The following is a 25,432-nucleotide window of genomic DNA, read 5'->3' on the forward strand; positions in this document are numbered from 1 at the left end:
TTTGTTGATTAAAACCCGAGCACTGATAATTCAGTTGAGTTATATCCTCAGTGTGCTTTACAAAGGGCACAGGTGAGGCTAGCATAAGGAAGTGACAAAAGAAGTCAATGAGAAACCACATTGTCGCTAGCCTTCAAAAAGTACTACAGCAGGATTCTTGGTTATCACAATGCATTGTACATATCAGCAACTGCATTGAAGAGCATAGAAACTCAACACAAAACAGCAAAAAAKTAGAATAGAAGTCTAAACCAAGACATTCCACAGTAGCCACATCGTTGACCAGTTTAACTGTATATCTCTGCAACTTAGCCTGGAAAAGGAAGTGAAGAAAACATGCTACAAAACATGAACCATGCAAAAGCAGTAAAGCGTTATCAAAGCTAGATCACTGGCAATTGTACTGTAATTTTATTGAGCCAATGAGTTGGTACTTGATTAATTAAATTCAATTGAGGTCATAATAAAAAATAAAAATACAAAGCCAATAATTAATTGACAAAAATTCTGTTTTGTAAGGTTCAGTTCAAACCTAGAAGACACAAGAGTGAAAATAAGGATTTGGAACAGGGAAAAATGCTTTGCAATATAATTCTCTCTGAATCAAATTGTTTCAGCAAGTTGGTCGAAATCAGGAGTCAAGGGGCAAAGGCTTTGCTCTTCCCTATCTCAGACCAGATAGTGGATTCACACTCCCATGCAAGAGGAACAGACATGCTAAGTAAAAGTAAGTGCTTCTCTCCTTCACTCACACACACACACACACACACACACAATAGAAGTGTCTCAAAAGGTGTCAGCACAGTGAGAAATTAGTGCTAGTCAGACTTCAACAGAGCAAGCGGGGAAAATAATGTCTAATGACAAAACTAGCTATCAAAATGAACTATCCGCAAAGTTATTATAGGAAAACCATGCTTTAACTTTGTATCCTGCAGCACATTTAATCTCAACACAAAAACAAAACTATCAGGTATTTTGTGCCCCCCCCCACAAAAAAAACAGAATTAAGCTACAGGTTATAGAGAAGTTAATTTGCTAAAAGTTTCAAGGCTTACCAGTCTCTGCTGTTCCAGAAGTTGGTCCGCCTCCTCTTTCTCTTTTTTGTACAAGATCTCCATCTCAGTCAATCTAGAATGAATGAAAAACACAAATTAAATCCTATTGTATACACAATTATTCAAAAACATGCTTCGCCATTGAACAAAGTATTGGCCTCAAACTCTCAGTGAGTGGAAGCTATCCACCTCTCAAAGTCCCCCCTCTAAAGACACAATCCTGTGTCTGCGTTTCAGCTCAACGGCAGTTCTGCCACGTGGTTTGGTACAAATATAAGGGATGGGGCTAGTTAGGGAAACGTAATCAGTCAAAGTCGTAGACTAAGCTAAGTATGCCAGGACTGACAGTCCATGAGATCAACATGACTGTATTCGGTCCTGTACATACCTTTTCTCCATCTCTTGCTTCATGTCGATGCCCTGCTTCTCCAGCAGCTCTCTCTGGGCAAAGGTCCAGTCCACTGGCTCTACTGGGGTCTCTGCTGTTGGGGTCTCCTTCTCCTTCTCCTCCTTCTCTGCCCTCGCCTGCTCCGGATGGTTGAACCGAAACACGTGGTTCTTCCCCATGATGATACGGTTTCCTGTGACAAGAGGGAGTGRGCAAGGTCGAAACAAAACAGGCATTGAGCTCAAAAGCCAATTAGTAAGAGATTCAGGAATTCCTGTCATTGAATAGCAATTCACGTCAACACCTTCCCTAGTCTATTTCCATCAGTGGAGAAGATGTCAATGTGAAGAGCCTTCACTTTACTTGCAAATGAAGAGAGAACATTCCTGAAAACGCTTCATGAAATAAAACAGCTGTGGGGAATACACACCTGAACGAAGCTGCACTGACGCTCCAACTCGCTTGCCGTTGACATAGGTCTCCGATCCCTCACAAGGCACCATCAGGACAACCACTGGAGACAAAAAAACACATCAATACAGCGAACAGTATTAATCTCTATACCAACAAATCTGAATAATGCTTCTAATATGAATGCCTGACTCTGCCCAAATACAACACAAATGAMGTACAAATCATAGGTACAGTATATTGACAGTGGCATTGGTTGGGCCTGGTGAGGAAATGGCGGCATCTTCTTTACAAGGTGCTTCAGTGATCCAGGGTGTTTATTTATTTTAGCAGACAACCATTTGTAAACATGCAGAAGTATCATTTGCCAGAATAATTTACTGAAACTGAGGTGTAATGTCCGTCTTCTGGCCACAAACATTTTCTAAACCTCCTCATGCAGCCACATTTGAGCCCATGCAGACACTTGGCAGCACGACACTTCACTGATTWACAGTGACAAAGCCCCACATGGTTTCTCTCACCGTCTCCATTGGCGTTCCTTTCGCTGCGGAAGATGCAGTGCTCCTCTTTGATGTGGGCTCCGCTCAGAACAATGTCCTGCCGTCTCTCAGTGTCCGCCTGGCCCACCCTGCCGGCACAAGTGAGGGAGGACATTTTGTGAATGAGTGTCAGAGCAGGCGACCATTTTAACTAGCAAGTGACAACCCAAAGCTATGGCTTAAAATGTTTGCTTATAACAGGGTTTTACCTCCTCTGAGGTGCTTCATGTCGTTTCATCTAGGCTCCTCTTACCCATTATTGTCACCTCAGGTACTGAGGTAACTTAATACTTTATAGGAAGACTACTGTGTGGGAAAGGATAGCCAGAGGTAAGCGATTTGACTCGAGACAATCAAATACGCCGGTGATCAAAGGCAGATGACATGCCACCTTTCAGGCCAAATACAGGAGAAAAAAAACTGGAAAAGTTAGATGTGAGAGAACTAAATGCTTTGCAGTGGCTTCTACACAGCATTCCACTGTGAAGCTTCAGTGCTCTTCTGGCTCCGGGGTGAAGTTTATCCTAGGATCAGCTTCCCCTCCCAAATCCTTACCTTAACCATTGATGGGGAAAATGCAAAAGTGACCCAAGATCAGTGTCTACGGGGCAACTTCTCCCTACTGTGTTCCGCTGAGTTACCTTGTGATTCCGTCTTTGATGTAATACAGCAGACATTCTGACATCAATGGGTCCTCGTTCAGGTTGACCAGGTGAGGGGTCTAGTGAGACGGAGAGTTGATGAGTAAGACACTGTTCACATACAGTACTTGCACCAGTAATACATGTGAAATACAGAAAAATTCAGGAAATCACATTTCATAGGTATATTAAGTTCACATCTGCATGATTGATACAAATTAATTCATTAATAGCCTTTTATGAAAGTGTAATGAAAAAGGTAATGTCAATAACATACTCACGAGTTCTAAAGTCTAGTTTCACGATATACACCAGACCTGGGCTCAAAAGTTTTTTCTTTCAAATAATTTTGATGCGTTTGATTGTGGCTGCCTGGAGTGCTGGATGTGAGGAATTTTCACTTTTAGGCCTAGTACATTGCGCCAGGCAAGCTCAATCAAGCGTAGTTATTGAGCTTGCTTTTGAAAGAAAATGACTACTATTTGAACCTTTGTCTGATAGACACCACTAGAAACACATCAATGCTACAGTAAGCATCACTGAGCCACCAACCTTCTTGGGGGAAAATACCCCATTAGCAAGCAAGTCAGCATACAAGGCCTCACAAGGCCTCTCTACGAAAAGCTAACCAATGGAGAGGCAGCAGGTGAAAATGAGAGAAAGTGGACGGAGGAAAGAAATTAGTGAAATGAAGGAAAACATAACTCCTAGCAGTGAAGGAGGGTTTTAAAGTCCTAGGAGAAGAGCGAGCTTCAAAGTCATAAGAGGGGATTTTCTGATATCAAATAAATTTGCTTTAATGGACAGTCGCGTTCGTTACAGCCGATGTGGCAGATGACTAATCTAATCTCCCTCTCAATCGTGACTCACTGATGAGAGCACTTGTTGTTCTTTTCATTCCTGACTTGTGAAAGCTGCCTGCCTGTGCGGGGGAGATGGGTGGTAGGAGGGAGAAGGGGAGGGGGAGTGCAGAGGTGTACAGACAGATTCTTCAACCACTACTCAATAAACCCAGTCTGTCTCTATAGCGTCAATCGGTCTGCGGAGCTGACGGATTGAGTGAGGCCTGGACGACTGACAATTTAGTCCTCTTCACAGAGATGACGTGGATAGGGCTGTGACTTACTTCAACATGTCTGTCAGGCACAGAAGGCTTCCCCATGCAAAGAGCTAACAGACTGAATGGACCTTCTCATGTTAAGGCTGTGGCTGTATGAGCATCTATCATGGGTGGATTCTTTCAGTGAAATGGAACGAACAGAGCCGACCATTCCCTATTCTACAGGACTCATGACAGACAATCATAACTGTTCTATACAATACATTTCTACCTGAATGTTCTACAACCTTGTAAACAGACCGCTGATACGGTATGACAGCTGCTAGTAAACTCTACTAGCAAATACTATGGCCACAGAGAGAACTATTCTAGAAAGCGGTTTAAGGTTATTATACAAATACATCACCGTGGTGTCGCTCAATAAATAATACTTCTCTTCAAATAATGCTACAATACAATAGCAGTACATGTGTGATCTTGCAGAGGAGGATACAAGGCCACAGCCATTTTGATTAACTACTAAGCTCTACAAATGCTAAACCTGGGTCACTCTCTATGGGGTGTGTCAGGGGCTATCATTTGGATTATCTAGCGGGGGAGCGGTAGAAATCAATATGTAGATTTGATTGCACAAACCTGTTTAGTTGAAAAACAATCAAAGTCCTCGTCAAACAAGGACTTGGGCCTTTCAGGGCCCATCTAAACATTACCATATGGAGGAAGTAGATAAGAAGGGATTGGGGAAAAAAATAATGAAAATAAAGGAATGTATGGAATAGCAAGTGAGAGCTGAGGGATGGCTCCGGAAAGAAATGACACACAAATGGAAAGGAGCAACAATGGGAAAACGGTAATGTAGTACTAGAGACAGTGACTGAACACCCATACTTGCGTTCTAAATATTAGGCATTTTATGTATGCGGACAATTTAAAGTTTTATAGTATGTTAAATTTCGAAACTCAGGTATGCTTTAAATGCCAGGATGTTATACTCATTTCGGCCTTTCATCTAGTAGAATTGGCTGCATACTTTTAAGGAAGAGAACAGTCTTTCTACACTCACATGTGTTTGACAACAGCTGATAATCAGCTGACAATGAGACAAGGGGATGCACTGTACCCAAATTAACAAATAGCGGGAATCAACGCAATTGCACTTGAAATGACGCATTCTCAGGATGGGTGAGCCTAGTATGTTGATATTTGTTGCTTGCTGCATTCATTTTTACTAAACAGTACGCTCTAAATAGTATGGAGTAGTACACAGTAAGTAGTACACAGTAAGTAGTTTTAGTAAGTAGTAGGCAAGACAGATTTCGSACACGCCAGTATCGCTGTGTGTTAAATAGAATCTCTATCCTGAAATGTCTAACAGGTCTGCTGCTGGGTTGAGGTCAAATCCATTAAAATTCCAGTCAATTCAGAAAGTAAACTAAATTCAACATTTTCGTAATTGAAAAGATTTGGAATTTCAGTACACTTCCTGAAATAACTGGAATTGACCCTGCCTGCTACACTAGACGAAACTTTTGCAGAGCGCGAGACGCCCCCATTGATTTCAATGAAACATGGGCATAAGCAGCGCTCTGGTTCTATTTTTAAGAATTCGACTCGCGGCTCAAACCAAGAACACTAGCTGGAGTGGCTTGCGCTCTGCTCACGCTGGTGTAACAAGTAAAAAACCTACTGCTTTTGTAATGCCCTGGTATGGCACATATCCTTTTACCTTTTTAGGAGAGAAGACCCCGAGAGTGCCGCCATCCTCACGGATAGCCACGCCCATCTCAGCCAGCAGGGCTTCCCTAGAAGAGAGGAGAGAGAGGAGGGTGATGTTATAAACACATCTTCCCTAGAGGAGAGGAGAGAGAGGAGAGAGTGATGTTATAAACACATCTTCCCTAGAGGAGAGGAGAGAGAGGAGAGAGTGTGTTATAAAACATCATCTTCCCTAGAGGAGAGGAGAGAGAGGGAGAGAGGATGTTATAAACACATTTCCCTAGAGAGGAGAGAGAGGAGGGTGATGTTATAAAACACATCTTCCCTAGAGGAGAGAGGGAGAGAGGTGATGTATACACATCTTCCCTAGAGGAGGAGAGGGAGGAGTGATGTTATAAACACATCTTCCCTAGAGGAGAGAGTGGAGGGGTGATGTTATAAACACATCTTCCCTAGAGGAGAGAGAGGGTGATGTTATAAACACATCTTCCCTAGAGGAGAGAGTGGAGGGTGATGTTATAAACACATTCTTCCCTAGAGGAGAGGAGAGAGATGTTATAAACACATCTTCCTAGAGGAGAGGAGAGAGAGAGGTGATGTTTATAAACACATCTTCCCTAGAGGAGAGAGTGAGGGTGATGTTATAAACATATCTTCCTAGAGGAGAGAGCGGAGAGGGTGATGTTATAAACACATCTTCCCTAGAGGAGAGGAGAGAGGGTGATGTTATAACACATCTTCCCTAGAGGAGAGGAGAGAGAGAGGGTGATGTTATAAAACACATCTTCCCTAGAGGAGAGAGGCAGGGTGATGTTATAAAACAATCTTCCCTAGAGGAGAGAGCGGAGGGTGATGTTATAAACACATCTTCCCTAGAGGAGAGAGCGGAGGGTGATGTTATAAACACATCTTCCCTAGAGGAGAGGAGAGAGCGGAGGGTGATGTTATAAACACATCTTCCCTAAGGAGAGGAGAGAGCGGAGGGTGATGTTATAAACACAATCCCTAGAGGAGAGGAAGGCGGAGGGTGATGTTATAAACACATCTTCCCTAGAGGAGAGAGCGGAGGGTGATGTTATAAACATCTTCCCTAGAGGAGAGAGCGGAGGGTGATGTTATAAACATCTTCCTCTAGAGGAGAGAGTGGGAGGGTGATGTTATAAACACATCTTCCTAGAGGAGAGAGTGATGTTATAAACACATCTTCCCTAGAGGAGAGGAGAGAGGAGGGTGATGTTATAAACACCATCTTCCCTAGAGGAGAGGAGAGAGCGGAGGGTGATGTTATAAACACATCTTTCCTAGAGGAGAGGAGTGCGGAGGGTGATGTTATAAACACATCTTCCCTAGAGGAGAGAGCGGAGGGTGATGTATAAACACATTTCCTAGAGGAGAGACGCAGGTGATGTTATAAACAATTTCCCTAGAGGAGAGGAGAGAGCGGAGGGTGATGTTATAAACACATCTTCCCTAGAGAGAGGAGAGAGCGGAGGGTGATGTTATAAACACCAATCTTCCCTAGAGGAGAGAGCGGAGGTGATGTTATAAACACATCTTCCCTAGAGGAGAGAGCGGAGCGGTGATGTTATAACACACCTTCCCTAGAGGAGAGAGTGGAGGGTGCTGTTATAAACACATCTTCCCTAGAGGAGAGAGTGGAGGGTGATGTTATAAACACATCTTCCCTAGAGGAGAGAGTGGCGGGTGATGTTATAAACACATCTTCCTAGAGGAGAGAGTGAGAGGGTGATGTTATAAACACATCTTCCCTAGAGGAGAGGAGAGAGAGGAGGGTGATGTTATAAACACATCTTCCTAGAGGAGAGAGAGGAGGTGATGTTATAAACACATCTTCCTAGAGGAGAGTGCGGAGGGTGATGTTATAAACACCATCTTCCCTAGAGGAGAGAGTGGAGGGTGATGTGTTTATAACATTTCCCTAGAGGAGGAGAGAGTGGAGGGTGATGTTATAACACATCTTCCTGAGAGGAGAGGAGAGAGTGGAGGAGTGAGGTGATGTTATAACACAACTCCCTAGAGGAGAGAGTGGAGGGTGCTGTTATAAACACATCTCCCTAGAGGAGAAGCGGATGTTGATGTTATAAACACATCTTCCCTAAGGACAGAGCGGAGGGTTGTGTTATAAACACATCTTCCCTAGAGGAGGAGAGTGATGTTATAAACACATCTTCCCTAGAGGAGAGTGATTTATAAACACATCTTCCCTAGAGGAGAGACGCGGGTGATGTTATAAACATATCTTCCCTAGAGGAGAGGAGAGAGCGGAGGGTGATGTTATAAACACATCTTCCCTAGAGGAGAGGAGAGTGCGGAGGTGATGTTATAAAACACACTTCCCTAGAGGAGAGAGTGAGGGTGATGTTATAAACACATCTTCCCTAGAGGAGAGAGTGGAGGGTGATGTATAAACACATTTCCCTAGAGGGAGAGCGGAGGGTGATGTTATAAACACATCTTCCCTAGGGAGAGGAGAGAGCGGAGGGTGATGTTATAAACACATCTTCCCTAGAGGAGGAGAGCGGAGGGTGATGTGTTATAAACACATCTTCCCTAGAGGAGAGAGCGGAGGGTGATGTTATAAACACATCTTCCCTAGAGGAGAGAGCGGAGGGTGATGTTATAAACACATCTTCCTAGAGGAGAGAGCGGAGGGTGATGTTATAAACACATCCTTCCCTAGAGGAGAGAGGGAGGGGGATGTGTTATAAACACTCTTCCCTAGAGGAGAGAGTGGAGGGTGATGTTATAAACACATCTTCCCTAGAGGAGAGAGTGGAGGTGATGTTATAAACAATCTTCCCTAGAGGAGAGGAGTGGAGGGTGATGAAACACATCTTCCCTAGAGGAGAGGAGGAGCGGAGGGTGATGTTATAAACACATCTTCCCTAGAGAGAGAGAGTGGAGGGTGATGTTATAAACACATCTTCCTAGAGGAGGGAGAGAGAGGAGGGTGATGTTATAAACACATCTTCCCTAGAGGGAGAGAGGAGGGTGATGTTATAAACAACATCTTCCCTAGAGGAGAGAGGGAGGGTGATGTTATAAACACTCTTCCCTAGAGGAGAGTGCGGAGGGTGATGTTATAAACACATCTTCCTAGAGGAGAGAGTGGAGGGTGATTGTTTATAACATTTCCCTAGAGAGGAGAGAGTGGAGGGTGAGTTATAAACACATCTTCCCTAGGGAGAGGAGAGAGTGGAGGGTGATGTTATAACACACCTTCCCTAGAGGAGAAGTGGAGGGTGCTGTTATAAACACATCTTCCTAGAGAGAGACGGAAGTGATGTTATAAACACATCTTCCCAGAGGAGAGAGCGGAGGGTGATGTTATAAACACACTCTTCCCTAGAGGAGAGAGTATGATGTTATAAACACATCTTCCCTAGAGGGAGAGTGGATGTTATAAAAACACATCTTCCCTAGAGGAGAGACCGAGGGTGATGTTATAAACATCTTCCCTAAGAGAGAGAGAAGCGGAGGGTGATGTTATAACACATCTTCCCTAGAGGAGAGAGAGTGCGGAGGGTGATGTTATAAACACATCTTCCTAGAGGAGAGAGATGCGGAGGGTGATGTTATAAACACATCTTCCTAGAGGAGAGAGTGGAGGGTGATGTATAAACACATTTTCCCTAGAGGAGAGAGCGGAGGTGATGTTATAAACACATCTTCCCTAGAGGAGAGAGCGAGGGTGATGTTATAAACACATTTCCCTAGAGAGAGAGAGAGGGAGGGTGATGTTATAAACACATCTTCCTAGAGGAGAGAGGGAGGGTGATGTTATAAAACACATCTTCCCTAGAGGAGAGAGGGAGGGTGATGTATAAACACACTTCCCTAGAGGAGAGAGGGAGGGTGATTTATAAACACATCCTCCCTAGAGGAGAGAGGGAGGGTGATGTTATAAACACATCTTCCCTAGAGAGAGTGGAGGGTGATGTTATAACACACTTCCTAGAGGAGAGAGCGAGGGTGATGTTATAAACACATCTTCCCTAGAGAGAGAGTGGAGGTGATGTTATAAACACACCTTCCCTAGAGGAGAGAGTGGAGGGTGTGTTATAAACACATCTTCCCTAGAGGAGAGAGTGGAGGTGATGTTATAAACACATTTCCCTAGAGGAGAGAATGGGGGGGATGTTATAAACACATCTTCCCTAGAGGAGAATGGAGGGTGATTTTATAAACACATCTTCCCTAGAGGAGAGAGTGGAGGGTGATGTTATAACACATCTTCCCTAGAGGAGAGTGAGAGAGTGATGTTATAAACACACCTTCCCTAGAGGAGAGAGGGGAGGGATGTTATAAACACATCTTCCCTAGAGGAGAGAGGGAGGGTGATGTTATAAAACACATCTTCCTAGAGGAGAGAGTGGAGGTGATGTTATAAACACATCTTCCCTAGAGGAGAGAGTGGAGGGTGATGTTATAAACACATCTTCCCTAGAGAGGAGAGAGTGGAGGGTGATGTTATAAACACATCTTCCCTAGAGGAGAGAGTGGAGGGTGATGTTTAAACACATCTTCCCTAGAGGAGAGTGGAGGGTGATGTTATAAACACATCTTCCCTTAGGAGGAAGAGTGGAGGGTGATGTATAAACATCTTCCCTAGAGGAGAGGAGAGAGTGGAGGGTGATGTTATAAACACATCTTCCCTAGAGGAGAGAGTGGAGGGTGATGTTATAAACACATCTTCCCTAGAGGAGAGTGCGGAGGGTGATGTTATAAACACATCTTCCCTAGAGGAGAGAGTGGAGGGTGATGTTATAAACACATCTTCCCTAGAGGAGAGGAGAGAGTGGAGGGTGATGTTATAAACACATCTTCCCTAGAGGAGAGTGATGTTAGAAACATGTCCATGTGCCCCTTATTACATTGGTGGTGGGGCTGGTTACATTCTTTACAGTAGAATCTGAACTGAAAACGTTATCACCACCATGCAATAAATTGTCGCTAGGAATTTAAATTGGTGTTACTTTAAGAGATTGCAGGAAGATGCATAATGATCACACAATACATAGAGAAATATAGGAATGTGTATTGGGTATGTCCTCAGTATAGGTCATTAAGTGTTTGGGTGCTAGTGTTCATCTTTACCATGATACGCTTTGTGACAGCGTTCTATCAACTAAAGTTGTCACGCAATGAAATACAAACCAAACAATTGTCTCCACCTGACATACATCAGTGGATGAGCAAATTTGTATATATTCTATCTTCCTTCCTGTCCCTTAAACATGCTTCTATTTTCAGAGGAAAGAAAGGAAGAAAGAAGCACACTGAAAGGAGAGTGTGACAGATGGATAAGGCACATTTCAGAAGAAGGGTGGAGAATCGGGATACAGCCTTTCACTGAAAGTGTCCCATTTGAAAGGACAGAAACAAAAAGGAATCATGGGGCTTTGACCCTCCACTGACCTCTCCATTCGTATTGCCTCGGTCTTCCGAAGCTTCTCCTCCCAGGTCTCATTGAGCTCAGCAATGATTTTCTCAGATTCCTGAGGACAGATTGGGGAGTGGCAAGAAAAATAATACATTTAGCATACTGTTATTATTTGGTTCACCTAACATGATAAAATCACCTCCTTATTAGGTTCTATATCCTGAAGACCTTTACTCACACAAAATCTTATGGTGAGAATATCAAGACTTAACTGGGGGTCAAGCCAAAACACCCAAAACCTGGGAATGTCATGTGCTCCCTAGTCCTGCCATTGTGTTATTCTCTCCTTGTTCATCCCTACTAGCACCACTGGCTTGCTCACGACCATCTGGCTCTAAAAGCAGGAAGTATGGCCATTAGCCAATAAATTCAACTCCATCCTTTGTAAAGGGTTAACACCCCTACCATCTGTTGTTCTGGATACAGACACTGTCCCCTGGCTCAAAATAAAAAGTCCATGGTTGCGTCCCAAATGGCACCCTATTCCCTGAGAGTGCACTGGTTTTGAACAAGGCCCAAAAGGTTCTGATGAAAGGTTGGTGCATTAAAAGGAATAGGGTGCCATTTGCGACGCATGTACGGCTCATGGATGGGCCACCGGAAGGAGATTCAGTAGATTAACATCTTTTACAAAATGTTTTGTTTGAGGGAGGCACATGAAATCAGCAAAATATATTCAGTTACACAATGCTTATGATAGATGAATCTCCCAAAGACACATGGCAACACTAAGTTCTATTATCAGTTGAATGTCAAACTAGGAGCAGACATATGATCCTGATGACCAATTTATTTCACTGTGCTAATATGAGCACGCAGTGTGCACTCAGGATATTTTCTGACGCTTTTTACGGTTAATGGCCACGAAGACCAGATCTATTTTGGTCCTATTTCCTCCCCATCTGCGTCGGCGCCCGACGTCATTGGATGACAGACTGGCACCACGGTAGCCATGGAAACTGCAGCTCGTAATGGCTGTATGTTGCCATCCTATGTGCTCCCTCAACAGCTAACGAGGGTGAGAGAGGGAAAGCCAAGGGAAGATATAAAAGAACAGCTGAACACTGATAGCTTGAGAGGAAGATATTAGTAAGAGGGCCGCTTTCCCAAAAGGGTCTTGACATCAAATGGACAGATCCATTGTTTAACAAAATTGCTGCACTTTTCCAAGCTGAGTTTTCACACTAATATTATATCCCTCCATGCATGTTTCTTACATCTTCAGAGGGCTTCCATTTGAGAAAACAGACTAAGAACATGGGGAAATTCTGGACTTCCGATCTTTTCACTTAAAATCGGGAAAGATAGGGACTATATTGGTTTAGTTCCACTGTTTATTTCCTTACATAGTTTAGGGGTCTCATCCATTTCAATACCATTTAATTAGGAATTTAAATGTAAAAAATATAAAAATGCAACATGTAAAGTGTTGGTCCCATGTTTCATGAGCTGWAATAAAAGATCCCATAAATTTTACAAAACCACAAAAAGCTTATTTCTCAAATTTTGTGCACAAATTTATTTACAACACCTCTTTACGAGATAATCCATCCACCTGACAGGTGTGGCATATCAAGAAGCTGATTAAACCACATGATCATTATACAGGTGGACCTTGTGCTGGGGAAAACAAAAGGCCACTCTAAAATGTGAAGTTGTGTCACACAACAATGCCACAAATGTCAAGTTTTAAGGGAGCGAGCAATTGGCATGTTGACTGCAGGAATGTCCACCAGAGTTGTTGCCAGAGAATTGAATTCTCTACCATATGCCGCCTCCAACATCGTTTTAGAGAATTTGGCAGTACGTCCAACCGGCCTCACAACCGCAGATCAGAGCCATTGAAGAGGTGGGACAACATTCCACAGGCCACAATCAACAACCTGATCAACTCTATGCGAAGGAGATGTGTCGTGCTGCATGAGGAAAATGGTGGTAACACCAGATACTGACTGGTTTTCTGATCCACACCCCTAACTTCTTATTTAAAAGGTATCTATGACCAACAGATGCACATTTGTATTCCCAGTTATGTGAAATACATAGATTAGGACCTAATTTATTTATTTAAATTGACTAATTTCATTACATGAACTGTAACTCAGTAAAATCTTTTAAATTGTTGCATTTTGTGTTTATATTTTTGTTCAGTGTAGCTAGTACTGGGGTGGGGGGGGGTACTGTACCTTGAGTCTCTCGATGGCCTCTTCCCCTCCCGGGGTGGACATGATGCGCTCCTGGATACTGGTGACCGACTGTGGGCCAACTAGGCTGCAGAGCGAGCCAGAGGACGGCGAGGCTGTCAGGGAACCGATAGGGGCTGTGGAGAAATGGCCAGGGCGTTGGTTCTCTGAGGCTAGCAAGTATCTATGCTTATTGTTGTGTATGTCTTTCAGGTCTGAGTCAACAAGAGGAGAGAGAGGCAGGGTCCCGGGAAAGGGAGGAGGGTCACAAAAATGACAGGAAAAGGAGAATATGGGGAAGAGAGAGAGAGGGACAGGGAGACAGAAGAACAAAGGAGGAAAGACCAGTGTAAGACATACATTGCACATCAAAGGATAAAAGACAGACAACCAGCACAATAGTCAGTTACAGAGCAGCAGTTTTCTCCCCAGGTGGTTAAAAAGTTAAGACGTTGTTTTTGTTGAAAATCGGTAAACCATTCCATTCAACGTCTCTCAAAATGACAATTGAATTGTTCATTATGTTCGATGGCCACAAAAAAAAAATTGTCAGAGAATTTGCAGGACTTATAATCTTAAAAAGGACACACATTATTGTGGCCAATGAACAGATGCCTCCATCTATCATTACAATTGGGAATAAAATTTGAATGGCAAAACGCATTTCAAATGCACCTACCAACTTCAATCAGTGACAGATAACTAAGTAGGATATGTCATAATGGTAATGTATTGTACCTAAACAGAAACTTTGTTTCTTTAACTCCAAAATATATACTGGTGTGAAAACTGCTAACATGTACCAACTGGAGGAGGAGGGGGGGTTATAGGCAGCCAGAGGTCCAGGGAGGTTATAGGCAGCCAGAGGGCCAGGGAGGACCAGGGGGGTTATAGGCAGCCAGAGGGCCAGGGAGGACCAGGGGGGTTATAGGCAGCCAGAGGGCCAGGGAGGACCAGGGGGGTTATAGGCAGCCAGAGGACCAGGGAGGAGGAGGGGGGCGGGATGACTGTTTGGAAGTGATATAGATGGAGACACATGCTGCCAAAGTTCAGACTGCAGTGAGAGTCACTTCAACTTACCCCACAAACAAGAACAAGTGAAAACACACCCGCGCACACACACACTGACAGACAGAGCCGCCTGTCTAAATGTCAGCCGGCTCCTCTCTACAAAATGGCCTCAAGGGCATTTCAGGTGACTGCCCTCTAAACCTCACAGGAAGACAGGGTCTCTTATGACAGACTGAAACCTCCACATATTGACTAAAAATTGAATGATAGGAAATGTGGTGAAAATACTTGGTAAAAATGGCCACAGAGCAGCAGCGCATTACCATCTATTTCGTTATGCTCCCATGCTGGCAGATTTTGCAACGTCATATTATGCAGATAGTACGGAGCACATACACTAAAAATTTTTACCAGAGAGTATAATGACAATGTGGAGGAGAGGGGGAAAGGGTAAGGAGTTTGGGGAATACAGCTAAAATAAAGCATATGCTAGCTACAAGAGGACTGAATTCCGTCGAAACACAGCAAACGTCTAGATAACACACATCTAATCGGCTACATAGAAATGAGAGCATGCACCTTTCCTCCTGTAGCTCAAAGCTTCAATTTGAGAACTTAGTAGCATTCTAATGTCTTGAACATTGTCACCTGCAATGGATAATTAGTAAAACAACACAAGCTTCATCGGCAAGAAAAAAAGAAAAAAAAGTTTTCAAAGATGGTAAGTAATGATGTGGGTGGGGGGAAAAGACAAGTTATTAAGATGGCATTAGAAGTTAAAGCACGATATTGTCTATTGCCTTGGTTGGGATATACACCACATGACCAAAAGTATGTGGACACCGGCTCGTCGAACATATCATTCCAAAATCATGGACATTAATATGGAGTTGGTCCCCCTTTTGCTGCTATAACAGCCTTCTTCTGGGAAGGCTTTCCACATAAAGGAATTGAACCTTTAACTAGGCAAGTCAATTAAGAACACAGGAACAGTGGGTTAACTGCCTTGTTCAGGGGCAGAATTAAATATTTTTTACCTTGTCACCTGGGGGATTCGATCTTGCAACCTTTCAGTTACTAGTCCAACGCTCTAACCACTAGGCTACCTGCCACCCATTGAATGAAGTCAATGGAATGGTATCAAACTATTCCATTGACTCCATTTCACCCATTATTATGAGCCGTCTTCCCCTTAGCAGCCTCCACTGGTTCCAATTCATCCTGAAGGTGTTCGATGGGGTTGAGGTCAGGGCTCTGTGCAGGCCAGTCAAATTCTTCCACACCGATCTTGACAAACTGTTTCTGTATGGACCTCGCTTTGTGCATGGGGGCATTGTCATGCTGAAACTGGAAAGGGCATTCCCCAAACTGTTGCCACAAAGTTGGAAGCAGAGAATCGTCTAGAATATCATTGTATGCTGTAGCGTTAAGATTTCCCTACACTGGAACTAAAGGGCCGAGCCTGAACCATTAAAAACAGCCCCAGACTATTATTCCTCCTCCACCAAACTTCAGTTGGCACTATGCATTGGAGCTTTACACCACTCCAGCCGATGCTTGGCATTGCGCATGGTGATCTTATGACAGTGCCATGTTGAAAGTCACTGAGCTCTTCAGTATGGGCCATTCTACTGCCAATGTCTGTCAGCAACGGGTGTGGCTGAAATATCCAAATCCACAAATTTTAAGGGGTGTCCACATACTTGTGTGTATTTGGATTTGAGTCTGCTAATAATTCTGCCTCACCCCCATCATTAAAAACAAATAGCAAGCGCAAAAGCATGCTAACCTAGTGGCATTCTAACCCTTCCCAAATAGCATGTAATCAAAACCCTTGCACGTCTGAGAATCCGTACAATTAGGCTTATCATCTTTCGCATTTACATGCAAAACCAGGAGGGTTGTTTTCAGGAAAAGGGTGGGTGCAACAGCAATGGTTAGCTATCAGTAGCAAAAGGGGCGAGAGCGAGTGAGAGAGAGAGTGAACCCCACCACAAATATACACACATTTGCTTCCACTTCCAGGGCAATCATCACCCATWTGCTCAACTGAGGGGCAGCAGGAAGAAGATAAGGATCAGAGGGGAGACTAGTAGACYAAGTTAACTGGGAGGCAAAGATTAAAGACATTTCTGACTGGGCAGAAGGAAAGGAGATTGCTTGATGAGGATGAGATGACATTAAACATGCAGTCGACATTAAACGGTGGATTATTCATTAAATCACACATGAATGAGATTACGTGTTATGTCTCTAATTCATCTAATAACCCCCCTCTATATATGTATGTGTAGCTACTGTAATATGAACATAAACCATTGCCATAAACTACCATCTAAGATGCATACATTGGGGATTTAGTGTGTACCAATCAACAGTCTTTAAAGTTATTTTATTTAACCTATATTTAAAACAAATTCATATTTACAATGACGGCCTACACCGGCCAAACCCGGACGACGATGGGCCAATTGTGCGCCACCCTATGGCACTCCCAATCACGGCCGGTTGTGATACAGCCTGGATTCGAACCAGGGTGTCTGTAGTGACGCCTCAAGCACTGAGATGCAGTGCCTTAGACCGCTGCGCCACTCGGGAGCCCAAAATTAATGTTTTTGAATGTCTTTACTTCAAGAAATCAATATCTAACATATATCGTGTGCTTATTTATTGCAAAACAATAATCATGCCTCGTCATATTAGAGATAAAAAAATGACACGACAGGTACGATTTCAATGTCATGCTACATCTAGTTTGGCATGTAGAGAACAGGCAGTAGTGTACAGGTAACAACGGATACAAAGATGATGAATTAGAGAAAGGAGATCAGAGTAAAGAAGAGAGAGAGGGGATGTTGCCAGCTTGTGTTGGGCCACTGAGAACAAGACTACATCCCAATAGTCTCTCCTTCCTTCTGAAGTGTGCATTCGCTCACTACTCCCCACACATTTTAAAGCATTRGACTGGTCTAGAAAGACTTTCCATATATAATTTCCTTTCAAATCCATGAAGGGAAGTAAACAAGTGCACACTTCGGGAGAAAAGAGAGGTCGAAATGCTCGTCTGAAAGGACGAAATGCTCGTCTGAAATGTAGACTTTGTGACTGAAGGTGGCATTGTGATGTGGCACACTCACTGTCCAGGATGTCTCCCAGGCCCTGGGCGCGGAGCAGGTCCTTCAGCCGTGTCACCTCATCCTTCAGCTCGCGCACAAGCTTGTTGTTGGGGTCCTCGTTGATGACGGCATTGCACTTGATCTGCTTGGCCCGGTCAGCGTAGCTAGCAAAGGAAGTAAGCAAAACACATTTACTACAAATCATATTGACGTAGAATTGGGCTTGTTCGTCATTGCAGCTGATGTTGAAGGCAAATGCCAACTGACTGACCTACAAATCACTTGCCTCATAAATAACTACTCATTACTATGTAGATCAGTCAMTCAGACACTATTTACCCACAATGCATTACAGATAGTCAACTCAAATACGCTCATTGTCTCCTGAAAAATCTGACTTAAGACAATGATTATAATAACTACGAATGTATTTAGCCCCACCAAATCTCACTCTGCATCACAGTAACAATGAAACCATACAGTAAAATAGCTAAATATGAACAAAATTTTACAGTAATATTGTATTTTGTAATATTGCATTTTGTGTTGTTTCAAAGAGGTGAGCACTACCGAAGTGTGCTGAGGGTTTCATCATAGTTGATATCTGCAGGACTGAGGGCGGCTACCATGGCTGTTCTGGAGTTTCCACCTGAGTGAGAGAAAAAGAGAGAGAAAGAGATTGGAACAAATTAATTCCCTTGTCACAAATCGCGTACAAAATAATTTACATGACAAGGTGCATACAAGGTCATTCCCATGAAAGCATCAAAAAAAGCTTAACTCTGCTTTGGGATAGCTTAACTCTACAGTGTTATTGTATGGATACTCATTGCTATACAGTTTTTTTCTTAGATTGAGCTGATACATTGTAAATGTGCTCCCAATGACAGGTGAATGTGCATTTTGGATATACACACAAGTATGCCCAATGAGACTTCTAATTATGTTGAAATAGTTTGCATAAAAATTTWAAAAAAGAGAAGTAGAGTAATATTTTTTCACCATGTGACAGTATACACATGTTTTCATCTTGACTGACAGGCATATGCCATTCGCTTAATGGTTTACATACATTACGGTCACTAGAATCTGAATGTATTTCACAGATAATGCAGTTACATAGTTGGCATGATTTATCTATTCTTACCTAGGTTCTCCCTAAGCAGCCATGTCAGAACCGAGTCTCTGTACGGGATAAAGTCAGTCTTCTTCTTCTTTTTGCTCTGTGTCAAACAAAACCAATGTTAGAAGGTGGTGAACAAACAGAAATGGATGGATGGATGTTAGTTTCCCAATATAAGATGGAAGGAGTGATGGGAGGAGAGGCTGAAGGGAGAGTCTACTGTAAAATGGCAGCATCTTCACACTAAGTGCATTAGCGGCGGTGAAGAAGGAATAGAGGCCTGATTTCTGATGATTTTGTTCCAGTGCAAAGATTGTGTTGGTTCCTCCAAAAAGTCAAATAAAATAGTATCCGTCAGACGCGCTGAATACAATGGGCTTCGACTTTACTGTGAAATGCTTGCTTACGAGCTCTTCACAACGACATAGAGCTAAAAATAGTAACAGAAGAGGAATAAAATACACAAGAATGGAGCTTATGTACAGGGAGTACCAGGACCAAACCACTGTGCAGGGGTACGAGGTAGATATGTACATGAAGGCTGGGTAAAGCGACTAGGCATCAGGGTATACACCGAGTGTACAAAACATTAAGAACACCTGCTCTTTCCATGACAGGCTGACCAGGTGAATCCAGGTGAAAGCTATGATCCCTTATTGATGTCACTTCAATCAGTGTAGATGAAGGTGAGGAAACAGGATAAAGAAGGATTTTAAAGCCTCGAGACAATTGAGAAATGGATTGTGTATGTGTGCCATTCAGAGGGTGAATGGGCAAGACAAAATATTTAGGTGCCTTTGAACGGGGTATGGTAGTAGGTGCCAGGCYCACCAGTTTGTGTCAAGAAATGCAACGCTGCTGGGTTTCTCACGCTCAACAGTTTTCCATGTGTCTCAAGAATGGTCCATCACCCAAAAGACATCAAGTCAACTTGACAACTGTGGGAAGCATTTGTGTCAACATGGGCCAGCATCTCTGTGGAATTCTTTCGGCAGCTTGTAGAGTKCATTCCCCGATGAATTGGTTTAGAATTGAGGTGGTTCTGAGAGCATAAGGGGGGAGGGGGGTGCAACTCAATATTAGGAAGGTGTTCCTAATGTTTTGTACACTCAGTGTATCATTAGAGTAAAATAAAGAAAAGAGAAGCAGCAGCATATGATGAGTGTGAAAGTACATGTGTGCGTATGTGTGTGTTGTGTCGGTATGCGTGTGTGTGGCGTGTGTATGTGAAAGTGTGTGGGTTTTGTGTGAGTGTCAGTGTAGTGTGTGTATACATAGTCTTGTGAGGGGCATAGAGTCAGTGCAAGATGGGTTCCATGCAGATAGTCCGGGTCCATTGCAGATCAAATAAAGGTGATGAGTCAATGGAGAAAAATGGTCAGGTGACAAAATGATAAAATATTGCCATAACCCGTCTCTTTTTGGAGGGATCAGTGGTTTGGAATGACTGAACACACAAAGGGTTTACCTTGCTGGTAGTGTAATCCTGGGTATGCAAGTAACACCAGGGGAAGAGGGAAAGAACAGAAGAGCAGACCAAGTTACAACAGAGGGAGAGCGAGGGAGGAAGGGGGAGATAGAGGAAGGAGAGAGAGAGAGATGGAGACAGACAGTACTCACCACCTCAGCCAGGGCAGAGATGACCTTCCCTAATGTGGTCAGAGATTTGTTGATGTTGGCTCCCTCCTAATAAAGACAAGCCACATAGCAAATATCAATTTAATTAGACCCTTAAAGAAATACATAGCTACTTGGTGTATTTGTGGTATGTTGCTGAAGAGTGGCCTATATCCAAAATAATAATAATGTCATTTAGCAGATGCTTTCATCCAATGCAACTTAGAGTCATGCATGCATKATTTTTTTTTATATGGGTGGCCCTAGCGGGGATCGAATTCACAATTCTGACGTTGCAAGCGCCATTCTCTACCAACTGAGCCACAAGGGTCCTACCTTTAGCCTGGTGCCTTTGGCTCCAGTAGAGTCAGCTCGCTCACTTCCTGCCAAGTCCACCAGACTGATTTTGCTGACCTGGAACGGGTTAGATGGGAACAATTAGTTTAGGACTAACACACACACCATCAGAAACAATATATCCATTGCCTCACTTTATTATTATCTTTAATTACATTCAAAATAAACAGTAAGAAAAATAATATCCTWATCATGGAAATTGCAGGTATAGCTAAATAGTTGACCCAATACAACTAGTTCATAACAAACTGCATACACTAATACAATATTAATAACCAAAACAGTTGCAATTCTAAACCAATTTATACCTAAACATATACTTTTGTCAAGTCAACTGAAGAGCGACTTCTACACAGAAATCTGATAGTATCACACTACAATAGACATTGTGTGTATACTGACAGTGTCTCCTTTGTATCTCCATCATAATCACAGGAAATGTGGGGAGGTCAAATTGGGATCCCATTCCTCTCACCTTTTCTGTGGAGAGGTCTGTCTCACTGTCGTACTTCCTCTGTGTGAAGACGATGGTGAAGACAGCGTGGGACCTGCTGCTGGTCTCGTTCATGTTGGTGGCTGCCACCGTCCTGTAACAGAGTTGACACATTAGTTGAATCACACCAAATGGAAAGATGTGAAACCCATCGTACTGCTATCTAAAAAGTATATTGAAATAGTTTGAATGTTGATGTAAGACTTATATGGACACGTTTTTTGTCCTGTATTGAGTGTTCAGAGTATTGTTCTTCAAGGAAAGACTTTCGTACAATACATTCAGTACTTCTGCATTTCCCATAATTACAATAAAATATCAAAAACATCATTAATACAGTATTTAAGCAAATCCCTGGTTAAGACATTTTAAAGCTGTTAACACACACACGGCTTGGGCAGTATACCGTAAATCTGGTATTTGGAAATGGCCACGGGATGGTTTTTGAATACCGTCGAAACAATTTGACGTTTTTCAATAAATGTTAATATTTGTAGCAACTTTAAGTAAAAAACTGCAGTCAACTTATTAGGAGGTAAAGCAGATTGAATTCTTCATGAAACTTACCATAGTTACCCAGAACAGTTGAGCCAGTCAAGCATTTGTAAATAGCACAACCGGAGAAAGCAGGAACAGGTGAGTCCAGCTGTGTATTGACAAGGGACGCACGCGTTTTATATTGAAAGTCAGTGTTTTTTTGCTTCAATAGAGTGATCAGAGGCGTACTAAAGTTTGCATTCACAGAAAATACATTAGCGCAACACATTCGGCAGAAAATACCTTAATTTTCATCAGATGACAACAGAAGTCGAACGGTATTTGGTTGGCAGCTAAACAAATAAATGAGCTTACAATTAAAAAGCAAGGTATTTTTTGCAAAAACAATGCATGGCCATCATATTCCAAAAGAGTATCATAGGAAATGTAGATGGCTACATTCTTTCTAATGTTTGTCTTAAAGTTAATCTTGCAATTTACCCGTGAAAAGTAGGCTAAACCGAAAAGTACCAGAGAAAAGTAGCTACACATCAGTCAGAGTGCTGTCTGCTAATAGAATGCCCGTTCGTGAATTCCAATCTGAGTGGAGAAGTGCAACTGAAGCATAAAATTTGTCTAATGCCGAGCAGAAATTACAATAAGAAGCATTTTAGATCTGCGTTTATAAAACGCAGCAAGATATTTCTTATCCGTTATATATTTTTTTCCTGTGTGAAAAACGCAGATTTCTTCAGGTTAACGCAACCCCTAAGTTTAACGTGCTAGTTATCCAAGTGGCTGAATTAATAAGGTGACGGGGCATCATAGTGTTAGCTTTCTGCCATGTTTGAGAAATCTGTACAGCTGCCACTGCGATCTTGATTTCCTTGTGTTTTTTCTCTTCATTCTCCTCCTCTTCTCCAAGCAGAGCAGGCAGGTTCATTGTACTAACGACTCCAGACTCCACACAGACACAGCTTGTACACATGCTGCTCCATAGCCAGTACTGTTCTTTCTTCAGACAACAATGGGTCAAAACTTTGTTCATTTGCACAATGTCTCTCGTTCACATTCCCTTGTAAATGTCCAAACGCAAAAGATATTCGGTAGCTCCCACACACACACACACACGTTTAACTTTTTGAGCTGGATTGCCTGTCTTCGCAATTTGTTTTTCTTTTGCGCTTGTTCGCATATCTAGCTAGCAGCCTCCATTGAATTCACTATTACCTGTGCTAATATTGCTAGCATTCTGGTGATCGACGCCCAATGGCCTTTTTTTGGCACCCCCTTGTGTACTAAGCCGGTAATACTGTAAATCACAGGATGAGAGAAGGATGGTAATGATGATATGAAAATCTTGATACCACCCAACCCTAACAAACATGTGGGATATACACTAAGGAGATATGGGCTTTAAAACACACATTCCAGACATAAGCTCTCCGAGTCAACAGTAGAAAATTAAAGCAAGGTTCACTCCTCCACACGAGAATGCACACTCCCGTGACACACACGGTTGCACAGCCAGGAAGGTAGGCATGTGTACACACACACACACACACACTCTGTCCCAAAAGAAGAGATACCTGCCTGAGAGCTTGGGAACAGTGACCAAGCTACTGCTTTAACAACAATCCAATCAACCACATGGACTCAACTACTACTCAGCTTAAAATAGGATTTTAAAAAACTCACTGAAAAGCATGACTTTTCAAGCAAATCCATTTTTAAGAACTGTTTCTTATTTGATTCTTAAATTATATGATAATTTGTGTGCATTTATGTCCAACAACCTCCCTCCCCACGCACTCCTCTGTGCATCGCAAATTACACCATATTCCCTATTTAGGGCCTAATTTTGATTAGAGCCCATAGGGCTCTGGTCAAAAGTAGTGCACTACATAGGAAATAGGGTGCCATTTGAGACAAAGCCCCTGGGTAGGTCTCGTCCTGACGCTGACCTGGCCTTGTTGCCGGCGTCCATGAGGTCGTTGATGTCGTTGTAGGAGGTGACGGCCAGCTTGGACAAGTCCTCCACGTAGGGCCCCAGCAGGGGGTGCTCTCGCACACGCAGGTTCCCTTTGTTCTTCGGGTTGAGCAAGTCCCGCACCCGCTCGCAGTAGATCTCCATGTAGCTGACCTAGAAGTGATTTCATTACAGTATGAGTATCTATTGGCCATGGCCGACTAAAGCTACAGTGAAGCCTTGACATCAGAAACATCCAGCAACGCTACGGGATGAAGTTTCCACTACGTACAGATTCAGGATCAACTTCCCCTCCCCCAATCCTAATGCTAAACTCACCCCAGATCAACGTCTAGGGGCAACTTTACCATCAACATACATGACAGTCAAGGAGAGGGTTTTCAATCAGTAGTAATGCCATTTATAGTGTTGGAATGCTACTTTTTGTAATGCAGAAGTCACAGTATTCGCTCAATATGGATCACTTGGTGTTCCATTTCAAAGACTTGAATTTGCTTAAGCATTGATGAGTACACGGAAGACTGAGCTAATATGCATTGCTAGGGAAACCACTATACTTTGAGGTTGCTCTGGGTATAAGAACAAGGTAGTCACTGCAGGGCTACAATTTGGGAGGGTAGGCCATCATCAGAAAGAGGAGTGAGGAGCGGCTGAGGTAAGGGGAGAAGGAAAAGAAAGAGAGTGTTCGGGGGGGGGGGGATTTAGCCCCTAATGCTGTCTGGGACTCACCTCCACTGAGAATGAGATCTCGTCTTTGTTGTTGTCATTGATTTTCTCAAAGAGTTCTTCACAGAGCTAAGAGACAGAGGAAGAAATGTGTTATTGCCATTTAGGAGCATTTAAAAAGAGCGGAAGAGAGAGGAGATGCAGATCGATAGATAACACAAATAGCTTGACGGTTAGATGCCAAAACCAGGGGAGAAATGTCTTAATGCAGTAAGTGCTGCCGGCAGAGAGGTGGAATGCATACAAGAGGTTGGCAATGAGAGAACCGGTTGCTTGTTTGTGAGCCAAAGCACTTCCAATCTCTTTGGGATGGGCGGAATTGAATACTCAGGTATCCAATCAATGTGAATGGTCAGCATGAAACTTCCAAATATGGTTGAAATAAAATGGTACAATACTATTGGGCCTTGCTTGTTCTCGTATAACTAAGGATATGAGCATAACTAAGGACATGATCTAGGCCAGGTATTCCCAAACTGGGGTAAGTAATGTTGTCGGCAATGTTGTAAGCAATGTGATTCACATTTTTTTTTTATTTTTTTTTAATATAGAATTCCTTCACATTTTCAAACAGTACATGTATATTTTCCAGCGGGGCTATACATTTGGGTGAGGTTTTTTTCCTCGCCTGAGTAGCCTCGCTACACTGCCAAAAATAAAATTAAACCATCTAGTGTTCAGCAAAATAACAACACAATGTCAAATACAGTTAGCCTAGTCAAATAATTAACATCCAATCACATTAACCGTTACTCTCTCGCAGGAAACCTTCACTCTTGCGCAGACAATTAGAAACGAAACATGACAATTTGAAAAATAAGCCACAGAGTCTTTTGAGCGAGAATAAAGACGACTTTCAAGACATGTATGAAAGCAACAGATATCATTAATAAGAAGGGACTAGAAGCGTCTTATATGGTGAGCTACCGAGTGGCTAGGACAGGCAAGCCCCATACTATTGTGGAGGACTTCATTCTTCCTGCTTCCGCAGATATGGCTGGGACAATGCTGGGGGGAAGGCCCGCAAAATTTATACAGACAATGCCTTCATCAAACACC

General features: G+C 42.9%; 1 protein-coding gene across 10 annotated transcripts in view; it reads right to left on the bottom strand.

Moving 5' to 3' along the window:
• kif1b (kinesin family member 1B) overlaps positions 1–25,432 on the bottom strand; it is a 115,838-nt gene that overhangs the window by 50,341 nt on the left and 40,065 nt on the right. For 4 of the 10 annotated variants that reach the window (XM_023991163.2, XM_023991158.2, XM_023991162.2 and 1 more), the window contains exons 5-21: positions 24,377–24,442; positions 23,622–23,800; positions 21,163–21,274; positions 20,667–20,744; positions 20,334–20,399; positions 20,182–20,199; positions 18,738–18,813; positions 18,161–18,239; positions 17,612–17,754; positions 13,467–13,678; positions 11,256–11,335; positions 5,827–5,902; positions 3,041–3,120; positions 2,382–2,488; positions 1,877–1,960; positions 1,447–1,639; positions 1,059–1,131 (exon numbers count right to left, since the gene is read on the bottom strand). In XM_023991163.2, coding sequence (XP_023846931.1) covers positions 1,059–1,131; positions 1,447–1,639; positions 1,877–1,960; positions 2,382–2,488; positions 3,041–3,120; positions 5,827–5,902; positions 11,256–11,335; positions 13,467–13,678; positions 17,612–17,754; positions 18,161–18,239; positions 18,738–18,813; positions 20,182–20,199; positions 20,334–20,399; positions 20,667–20,744; positions 21,163–21,274; positions 23,622–23,800; positions 24,377–24,442 — 1,722 coding nt within the window. The remainder of the gene's footprint in view (positions 1–1,058; positions 1,132–1,446; positions 1,640–1,876; positions 1,961–2,381; positions 2,489–3,040; positions 3,121–5,826; positions 5,903–11,255; positions 11,336–13,466; positions 13,679–17,611; positions 17,755–18,160; positions 18,240–18,737; positions 18,814–20,181; positions 20,200–20,333; positions 20,400–20,666; positions 20,745–21,162; positions 21,275–23,621; positions 23,801–24,376; positions 24,443–25,432) is intronic. The other 6 variants (XM_023991161.2, XM_023991164.2, XM_023991166.2 and 3 more) reach the window with 3 other exon arrangements.

Source organism: Salvelinus sp. IW2-2015, linkage group LG7 (assembly GCF_002910315.2).
Source record: "Salvelinus sp. IW2-2015 linkage group LG7, ASM291031v2, whole genome shotgun sequence".
Taxonomy (NCBI): Eukaryota; Metazoa; Chordata; class Actinopteri; order Salmoniformes; family Salmonidae; genus Salvelinus; species Salvelinus sp. IW2-2015.